The 10,986-nt window shown below is 43.6% G+C and overlaps 1 protein-coding gene across 1 annotated transcript; it reads right to left on the bottom strand.

Annotated features, from left to right (window-relative positions):
• Positions 1-2,590: 2,590 nt before the first annotated feature.
• On the bottom strand, positions 2,591-9,731 carry CLTA (clathrin, light chain A; the record flags this gene model as incomplete). The annotated part of the gene is made up of 6 exons (XM_008938299.1): positions 2,591-2,762; positions 3,731-3,766; positions 4,711-4,764; positions 6,147-6,258; positions 7,268-7,385; positions 9,665-9,731. Coding segments are annotated over 6 exons (559 nt in total), but the record flags the coding sequence as incomplete, so codon positions are not given.
• Between the last annotated feature and the right edge of the window lie 1,255 nt (positions 9,732-10,986).

Here is a 10,986-nt window from a genome sequence, read left to right as displayed (position 1 = left end):
CTGAACACTGTTGAGTAGGCTTCCTTCCTGCGAGCAGAAATACCAGACAGGCAGACCATCACCTACAAAGTCAGGCCTGGGTTGTCAGTAACCTTCCCACATCTACTCTCTCCTATGAGGAGAAGCTGAGAGAGCTGAAGACTGTTCAGTGTGCAGAAGAGGTGGCTAAGGAATAATCTCATGAATATGTACAAATATCTGGAGAGTGAATGCAGAGATGCCAGACTCTTCCCAGTGGTGCCCCATTACAGGGCAAGAGGCAGTGGGCACACACTAAAACAAAGGAGTTTCCTCCTGAGCACCAGGAAACACTTTTTCACTATGACAGTGATCAAACACTGATACAGGTTGCTCAGAGATGGCGGCGTCTTCCTCTTTGGAGATCTTCAAAAGCTGTGTGGACTGGGACTTGGGCACCCAGCTCTAGATGGCTCTGCTTGAGCAGGAGGGTTAGACCAGATGACTTTGAGAGGTCCCTTCCCACCTCAGCCTTTCTGTGAAACTGACAGCACTGATACAGGGGGGCAGAAGGGATACAGTGAGCAAGAACACTTAAAGATAAAACCAAGGCAGAAGAGAATCTACAAAATCTTAACACAAGAGCTAGAGGAAGAAACCAGAAATCACAGCTGCTTGTTCAGTGTTCCAGCTAGATAGTGTGCACAAAAACCACAGATACATAAGTAGTCCCTGCATACCCGGCTTCTAAAATGCTGCTCTAAGTTCTATAAACTGCTTTGGCCTTGAACTTGAGAATCTTTGCCCTCTTTCTTCAATTGCAGCTCAAAACCATGCCATTAGCACAGATAAAATATCCTGTTGAGAATTTAGGAACCCCTAAAATGTGCTGATCTTTCAAATTCCAGTAAATTTAGGTTAACATTTTAAACAATGTATATTTAATGCAGCAGTTTTCCTTCTTAAGTTACCAATTAATTTTAGAAGCCATTCTTTGTAAAGCTCTGACTGAAAACTTCCTTTCTGCTGCTCACACTAAAGTGAATGCATAGTTAGTCCAGGCTGGCATTCAGTACCAGTATTCTACAGACTTGCTCTGTGCTTCAGTCCTATTAAACTCACCTGTAGTATCCCTGCACAGTTCAGAAAATACTTTCCTGCTTTACTCTTCCACGGAATTAAGCTTCCAGACTTGTCATCTAGTATCGTTTTCATCACCACTCATGAGGAGGTTCTGAACATGCTTGCAATCATGAGAACAGGCAACAGTGAGGTTTATTAATTGAAGCCAGATAACTAACTACTGAAGCCCAGTTGGCAAACATTTATCTAACTTATCTGCCAAAGGGACACAGCCAGTAAGACAGTTGCTATGCAGCAACTGCCTGAACCTTGGTAAATTTTAATCTGCACCTGCAGCCCTCTTCAAACTGGGGTAACATCCCAGCTTGTACACTAAATGTATTACAGCATTTCTGCTACACACTAGCTCAGCTACTGTATCTTTGAAAAAAAAATGTTATTATGTATGAGAATGAAGAGGCTATCCTTACAAGACAGACAGCTAAGGTTAGTCTTACCAGAACAAGGCTAGAATACAGCCCTTGTGAGTGCAGGGTGAGATCAGAGCCAAGGGAGCAGCAGAACAGAGATTTTCTGGATCAGTTTCACATTCAGCCACCCTGGAAGACAGGACTCCAACCTAACAGATGAGCAGCAGTAAGAGCAAGTCTTCCCTTCGCTTGATCTCGGAACCTCCAGTCCACCACCCTGGTGGGAAAAAGTGTCTGCAAGAGTCAGTAACACAAAGACCGAGTTCAAAAACACCCGTACAGCTGCTGCACAACAGGACCCTGCATACAAAGCCAGTGTTGAATGCATGGCAGAACAGAGCATGCAGCAGAATGTCACAGGCTTTAACTACTTAGTGCCCTGTACTGTCGTTCTAGCTGGAGACCTGCCGCTGGCCTGACAGCAGGAAAGGAGGCAGAACTGCCTACCTGCAGCAGGCAGTGTCCTCAGTTCTTCTAGAAGGGAGATAAGCTCCTTGATGAGCATGCTGCTCCAGTTTCCCGGAGCTTCTATCTTCTGTGGTAAATTGGATAGGAAAGCAGTTTTTAAACTAAAGCTCTCAGCAGCTTTAGGAAGCTTATAGAGACAAGCAGGACGACCTCTTAAGAGACTAGGAACATCGCTGGCTGATCAGTCACCAGCCAGGTGAAATCACTAGCAGTTAAGAGAAACGTTTGCTCACACTCAATTCCAAGACACCTTGTTGAAAGGGAGCAGACCTTAATTCATCCAAAGGCAACACATTTTGCTGTTTTAACAGATCTTTAATATCCGTAATGTGTGAAGTGACATCTCAGTGCACAACAGCACAGAGACTACAGTTCTGGAGGTTCTCCCATTTCAGACACAGAAAAGAAACATGAGGAAGAACATGCAAGCAAATAATGATCAGTTCTAGATACATAATGAGGTTTGGCCAAAAAAAAAAAAAAAAAAAAAGAAAAACAAACACAAACCACACACACCACAAGACTGAAACGAGTAATCCAATTACTGCAAACATAGCTTCTCTGAGTAAGGTTAGGCTATTGCATCTGTAGTGTTTCCATCGTGCTCTCCTTCAGCGAACCAGCGGAGCCTGCTTGAGTGAGATGAGGACTGAACGCATGCGGGACACGTCCTTTGCCTGCTTACTAGACTTGGGATTAAAGTCACAGAGCTGAGCCACACGTTCCCACTCAGTGCCTGGAAAAATGTCTTCTGCATCATTCACAAAGGCTTCTTCAGCTGCCCTAGAAGCAATGCAACGCACCTTGTGTTAATGCCCGACGTAAAAGGCACTCCTTCCCTCTGACAGGGTACAGTTTCTTTCAGCATGTTTCATAAGAAATGTGACCTGACAGCTGCTTGTGGACATCACGGTTACTGAAGCTCCCACTGTGCCAACACTGGAGATGAAAGTAGGTTGCAGTAGTATGCTATGCACAAGCAGTGCCAAGGATTGCTGTGTAAAATGTTGGAATACAGGTGTTTGGTTTTAAGAGTAGTTATTGAGTCTTTGTACTTACATGTACTTTGCCCAGGTCTTAACTAGTTAAGCCTCTGCCACTTGAGGGCTTACACTGGACACTTGCCAACTGGAAATTTACAACTCCCTGCAAGTAAATCCTCAAAAGGAGTCCATTTTAAGATACAAATCAGCCCAAAGGCCTATGTCATAAAACTATCCGCTGATGATTCCCAGTGCTGCAGTGAAGCAGCATGAATTTAAGCCATGAAACCCATGCTTGTGGTTAATAGAGCCTAAAGCACATCTTGGCATAGGGGATTACTCACTGGAGGTCAGCTCACAGAGTAAAGATGTTTCCCCTGTGCTCACCCCGAGGAGACTGTAGGGAGGCTTTGTGCATTATGTGCAGGTTAGTGCCAGCAGTCTCCCAGCTGTATGCCTTTGGTGTTGCCATGGTGCCAACAGCATTGCTGCAGTGTGGGGATAACACTCCACCACCCAGTTTACATGGACTGGGGGGCCCTGACAGCTGCCTGAATGCAAGAGCAGTAAGCGTTGAGATCAAACCAAATCCATCTACTCCAACAAGCAGTACAGAGAAAGCAGTGACGATGACTCCCCCGTGAGGGTTCAGCACTGTTCACAAGGATGGTAAGGTTACAGACACCACTGAAGACAAGGGTCACTACAACACTGCTACTTCATGTGACATGACACTTTTAAAGGGCAGTGAAGATTTTTTTACTTAACTGTTCTAGGCTGTAGCAAGGATGGTTTATGTTTGTGCTTAAAGGTGAAGAGAAGAAAAGAAACAAGGAGAGAAAGTTTAAGTCAGATATAGAAAATGAGAATGAGTTAAATGCAGATGATCAGCTGGCTGGACATGCACTAGTAGCTTTGCCTACATCCAGGAAACAGTCTACCAGTTTCATTCTGCAGCACTTCTGCTGCACATTTGCATTTGATACATGAAAATAAGGGCTTTATTGGAAAAATCTATCAAAATCAATTCCAGCAGACTTCAGGAAAGTCAAGCGCCACCTGTAAATCCATCATTTCACAAGTGTTTGTTTACATCCACCTACAGTTAGGTAATGGATTCCACTCTGGACTTTCAATACTAATGCACTCAAAGCCACACCACGGCTCACCAACACACCCTCTAAAAGTGTCCCCTTACAATCTGTGACATGGCAATCTTTCCACTGAAGTTTAAGGAATTAAAATGCATTAAGAAGCCAAGGAACACTGCAATCCTCTCATCCCGTGGAAACTAGCATACTCCACTGGGGCTTGATAGTCACAACTGTATTCTCACTGATCCATTAGGCTGGCAAAATGTCTACACAGAGCTGCCTCTAACTATGATACTGCAGACGCTAACCCACACACCCACCAAAGCACCTTGATAAGCAGTGCTCGCTGACCTGGAGACAGCTGTAAACCCCTCCACCTAAAACCTACTGAAGCCATTACCAAAATTTGGGTGGTATGTGTACAACATGACTTAATCTGAAAGTCCTGGACGTTGTGCAGCAAATGGGATCCTTATAGGAAGACTGCACGTAATACTGCAGGTCAGCATCAGGCCAAAAAGCAGCAGCTGTTTGCTTATATTAGCTTATACTCCCCAAGATATTCAGGTGTCACCTTCAGACATTCAGCACCACTTCTGGTCCTCCTCATCACCTAGTTGACTAGCAAACATAATTAGTAGTTAAGCGACATACACATAACCAATCACGTCAGCGAAGGGTTGTTTGTAGAAAGCTTCATCTGCCACCCTAGGTAGCAAGTAGTCCAACAGGCAGGCAAGCAGGCAGGAGAGAAGAGATAAGGGTGAGAAGTACAGAACACAGCTGAAGGCAGTTTTAACAAGCACATTAATTTTGTATCCCCTACACTTACTGTAACAGCAGAGCAGCTACCGTGTGGAACATATCAACTATGGCACTGACTCAGAAGGGCAACACAAAAGCTGTGCTAGCTCCTAGGAGCTGGGACCAGCCAGTTTAAGACTGGAGTCCCAGTGTCAGCATTAGACTACTTCCAGTGGACAGAAACTACCACTAGGAGAGAGATCTCGCCAGGCTGCTGAGAATGCCAAATGCTCTAGATCCTGCTGGAGAATGCACACTGTGCACTCAGATACTGGCCACGATACACCTATGGGGGTATCATGAGCTCTGGGCACCAAACGGAAGCGTGCCAATCCTGCTTCCCTTTCTTGACCAAATCAAAAGACTGTACCTCAGTGAATGGAAGTGTCAAATCCATCATTCTGTAGGAAGTGAAGGCCTCCTTTCTTCCTTTAGCAGGAAGTGGAGCCTACACAGGACTCCACCTACTCAAGACAAACATGCTGGACATTTTGATATGAAAAAATGGTGTTTCAAAACTTCACCTGGAAGCCTGTGAGCTCCCAAAGTATAAAGCAGCCCTGAAGATTACCTGGACAGGACACTGGCAACCCTAGGTCAGAAGTGGAGATCTAAGTGGTGTTAAATCAATACCATCACATTTACCGTTACACGGCCTGAAGTCAAGATTCCACAGGGAACCTCTAAGAAAGTGTAAGAGCAGACTAGACTGGCAGCCAAGTCTCTAATTTCTGACCCAGGACCCATAAACAGACAATTCAAACCCAACACAGACACAGTCAGCACCTAGTTCTTCACTACCAGAACTGAGTCAGGTTATTTCTCAAGAACTTCCAAAAGAAGTGGCCGAAGGTTTTAAGTTACCTGATTATATAACCTGTAGCAAAGACAAAGTAGAAGGCCACTTCCATGTCTGTTAAAAACAGCAACTAAGATTGCGACTCTCAAAACAGGTAGTTACAGTTACTGAAGGCCTGTGCAGCTAGGAGCATGCAAACAAGTGGCCAGACTAAAGCTTTCTCTGGCTCTATCTTCTATAATTCTGGTTCATTATCCAACGCTTTTTTGCTGGTTTTGGACATATAATCTAAGAAAAATTAAATAGATGGTCTGCCGCTACAGACCACGTTTCTAGTAGGTGTTACTTTAATAGTCTGAAGAACTAGCAAATACTAGACACCAGAAATATGGAAGTAGGACATACTAGAAGTGTTCTAACCTCCCTCCCTCCCCCATTACTTTCATATCCAGTACCATAACTCTTCAGATGGCTGCAGAAGCCTTACCTGTTGCTGGCTTTTGTTTTCTGGAGATTTTCATCTTGCCTTGCATACCACTCCTCCAACTCCTTTATTGCTTTCTCTTTCCATTCTGCTTCCTGCTTCCGTGAATTCGCATCTGAAGATTTAAGACATGATTTTTCAGTCATGTTTGCTCCAGTTGGATCTTGCTGGCTTTTCAGCTGACATCACTCTAGTGCAGACAGTTGCTTAATCTGCTCAGACAAGGGTTAGATTTCCTGACGGGGACCATGAGAACTCTGAATACCATACACATTTAGAGGACTAGCTAAACTGAAGGCCTGCACCGTGACAGTCAGCCATGACAGTCCAGTTTAGGATAGGCATTTGTAAACTAGTTCATATTTACTACGTCTGTTGGCCTGAAAACTGTTCAAATCCAAAACCAGTCACCTTGCTATGCTAGTACAAAAATAAAGCTTGTAAAGCTTTTGTGCTTAGGCAAAGTGAGGCAGCCTGGCACTCAGCACGCTTTTATACCCAGCCTACATTTAAGGACAAGCTCATCTGTTGCAACTAGCCCAGAATAGGAGCAACAGGATCAGCTCTATCCAGAATCACATTCTATAGAAGGTTCTGTTTGAACAATGTCTAGCCAATTTCAATTTCAGTTTCACTCCCTAATGTGAGTGGAAAGCATATCAGTTTATAGGCTCTTAGCAGCTGTCCCCCGGTAGGTATCACTGCATCTGACAGCTGTATTTAATTTAGGTACTAGTCCATTACTTAACTTGGCCATTAGATGATCTGTCTGACAAGGCATCGCCTCAGCAATTACAAAATGAGCAACCTCAATCCTTTGAAAAAAGTGCTGATAACTGCAGTATTTGTTCACTCTTTTCTGCTGATAAAAGCTGTTCATTTTCTGTTCAGTTTATTTTAAGTAAAGGCCAGCCCACACGAATACACTTAAGAGAGCCACTTGCTTGCTGACTCCTACATCAGTATGAAGTCTGCTTACTGGGAGACCGATTCAGACTTGCTGTTCAAGCTCAAAAAGCACATTACATTCCCAAGAGCCAGAAGCCATCGTTGAGAATTCTGCTACTGAAGGAGCTGCCATCAAGTTACTCACAAGCAAGTACTGCAACAGGCACCCTCCTTACCGAGCTGCTCCAGGCGCTCCTTTTGCTCCTCTCTCCACTTGCGGATACTCTCTGGTTCCGACTGCAGTCGATCCACCTGGGATATGGCAGCGTAGGAGTCTGTTGGACCGTTGCTTTCCTTACAGGGAAGACACAGTAATGCAATTGATACACCACAGCTGAGTGTGTCAGGTAGCTGCCTGAAAGCTGACGCATTCACGTGATGTTATACCACATGGCCACCATTAATATGAAGAATGTCTTGCCACAAATTACCACAGGACTGAAGCAAATTAGTACAGGGCTGCCTCTAACAATCAGGGATCAAACAAACCCAAGTCAAACTGTGCCAGAAGTCTACACCTGAAGAAAGAAGACAATGCCTAGCATCTCACTATGTAGTTGTAGGCTTAGAGATCTTCCAGCTCCTCTCACCTTAAAAAATAACTTTCATAACAAATACTTTTTAAATTTATTTTTTATTTCTTTACATAGGCGTTTAAAATACTCTCTAACTTGGCTACTTTAGAGAAATTGGCAAACGTAACCCCTATTAAAAGCCAACACCCTTTAAAGACATTACAGAAGTAGGATCACTCTGTGCAGCTTAGATACATGAGGCATTTCAACACTTAAGCATCAAAACAGCATGGATACTAGCAGAATTTTTACTGTATATTAGTTCAAAGGCTTGCAATGAATACAGCTATGATTAATACACCAAATTCACAAAGCTACTAAATGTTGTGCTGTTTGCCACAGAGCATACTTGGAAGTCCAACAATTTTTGTTAAGTGTAGGGTGAACTAATAAATCTAAGAAATACCACCCTTGACAGTACCAGATGGATTGTGGCCAACGACAGCTTTAGCTGGCTCTTGCCATTCTTTGGACCTCCTGCAGCCCTCAGTGAAGGAATAACACAAAGAGAAGGAGCTAGGCTTATGGAACAGCATCAGGCTTCACATTCAGTCAAAAACAAAATTAACTGGCTAGCTGCAGGGTCAAACTAGTAGCTTTTGTCTTAGCTACCTGTAACATGTAGTCCCTTCAGTCTCTTCTTGTAGGAAGAAGCTCTATCAAGAAAATCAACTGATCACTTAGCATTGCAAACACAAAATAATAGAATCAATATGGTTGGAAAAGACCTCCAGGATCATCAAGTCCAACCTTCGTCCCAGCATTTCCACCACTAGGCCATAGCCTCAAGTGCTCCATCTACTCATTTTTTGAACACCTCCAGGGATGGGGACTCCACCACCTCCCTGGGCAGCCTGTTTCAGTGTCTAAACTCTCTCTTCCTAACACCCAATCGAAACCTCTCCTGGGACAACTTGAGGTCATCTCTGAGACCAACACCAGCCTCACCACAACCTCCTTTTAGGTAGCTGTAGAGAGCAATAAGGTCTCTTCTCAGCCACCTCTTCTCCAGACTAAACAACACCAGTTCCCTCAGCCCATGTCTTCCATCCCTCTCACCAGCCTCACTGCCCTTGTCTGGACCCGCTCCAGCACCTCAATGTCCTTATCCTGTGGTGCCCAAAACTGGACTGTGCTCAAGGAGCAGTCTCACCACTGCCAAGTCCAGGGGCAAATCAAGGTATTTTGCCTCCCTCCTCTTGTATAAGGAAGTACAAAGGGCCAGTAAGATCATTTCACTTCAGTCCCACAGCAATGGTACAGATATAAAAATCTTAGCAGCAAGGAAAGCTCCAGAAAGCCCAGCGTTCACTTAAAACTCTGGAGAAGTAGCTCACATGCTGCCCCCTTCTCAAGCATTCGCTTAACCAGGGTTGTGCAGCAATACAATGCAATGTATTGTATGACAATGCCTTAGCCAAACTGGTGTGAAACTCAGTGACAGGACAGTGATTGCTTTAACATGCATCATTCTTCCCTGACACTAATAAAAGCAAGTATCTCCTCCTTTTGTCATTACCATGGCTGAACATGTTTTCATACTATGACAGAGCTATTTAGCAGCAGCTTAATTTCAGGCAACTTTATGTCACTAAGTGTATAATGTTTTGGGTCAGCTCCTTGTAAGACAAATATTGGCAAGACAAGCAGGACATATGAATTATTCTTGAAGAACAAGGAATTCAAAGAACTCAGCTTTAAACTAGGCAGTAAGAGCACACTTCCAGCTAGGTAGCCAGTCAGCATTAAATCATACCACACAGCCTGTTTGTCTGGTCATGCCATAATTCAAAATGGACTGCTGCTTTAAGCTGCCTTGAAGTTCAGAGGAGGAGCATACTAAAAGCATTAACAGTTTCATAAGATAAGCAACCAGAATAGAAGTTCCTCTTCATAGATGAGAGAAGTATGTGAGAGACAAGAAGTGGGAAGTATTAGTCTGTGTAAAGTTCAGAGAGTACAACAGCATGCTGTAAGTATAGAATACTTCAGGCTTACCTGATAGACGTGTCCATTAACCACTCCATCAGCAGCACCTGTAAAGAAGTGACTGCAGTTTAGCTCTCTGAGAAAAGACAGAACAGCCAGTTATTGATTTCAGTAGACGTGTATGGGAAGCATTACCAGAGTGTCTGATGTAGGAGTTACCCAAAGGAATGTGACTTGCTGCTCTGCAGGGTCACTTCTGCTGACAGGCACAAGAAACCACATGAACCATTATTCTGAGTAACAAGTAACACAAGGTTGTTTTTCTTTATCGTGAGATCATGCTGCAGATACATGAACAGCAGAGCTGATACTGTTGAGAAGCTGCTACAGACCCTCTTCTGAAGTTACTCACACTTTCTCCTGTGTGAACACCCAGACGACTGTTCACACATTAAGAAGCACAGCTCTCACTGTTTTAGTCTCTACCTGGAGGACTAACAAACCTGCAGCCAACACTTAGTAATTCTTATCCTAGTTTGGTTACCTCCTAATGCCTAATCAGCTCAAAAGGTACAACTAACACACTCCTAGCAAAGTCACCTTTCTGCTGCCTTCTGTGATAACACATTTGATAGCTTCCGATTTCAGCTCCAGGATCATTCCCTCTGGCACTGGCAACAGAGCCTCAGAAACACCATCAGCTAAAAAAATCTTTGCCACAGGACCCTAAAACTTACACAGCCATAGGGAACACCTGTCAGTTGTGAGACGAACATTTGAGCTTGTGAACTATTTAAATCTCTAGACTATGCAAAACACTAAGAATTTCAAGAATTGAGAAACCTCTCTGGAACAGTGCTGCATAACATCTGCCTGCATGATACAGCGAGTCATGTTACTACCTTTGTCTCAGCTGTAATGCTACCATGGGTTAATTTATGACACAGAGGTGTTTCAGCCGTGTTAACACACTCTTCAATAAGCAAAGACTGTACCAAAGTCAGTCAATAATAAGCAGAAAATCAAGTTATTTTGCACCACCTTCTTAAATAAGAATGCTAATTTGCCTAAAACTAAGAGCATTGTGCTGCTTTATCTGTATCCTCTATTTCTTTGTGGCTAGCTATGCTCCAGTTTCATGCTAGTCATGTTGATTTCACATGGGAAGCTCTTCAAACTCCTTTATCATCAGGGAAGACAAGTATTATTAAGTCCTGACCTCTGAGCCCTAAATAGCAATTATTAACTGCATTACGTAGAGGACTGTAAGATCATCAGTTCAAACAAGGTACTTCAGTTGGAAGATTAACTAGTCTCCAAGAACATACTTAAAAACTTCAGTAGGGGAAAACTCAATTTAATGAAAACTAGCTTCTCAGTTACGAGAACTC

Source organism: Merops nubicus, unplaced genomic scaffold, assembly GCF_000691845.1.
Source record: "Merops nubicus isolate BGI_N331 unplaced genomic scaffold, ASM69184v1 scaffold10784, whole genome shotgun sequence".
Lineage (NCBI taxonomy): Eukaryota > Metazoa > Chordata > Aves > Coraciiformes > Meropidae > Merops > Merops nubicus.
This window is presented reverse-complemented; position numbering and strand designations above follow the sequence as displayed.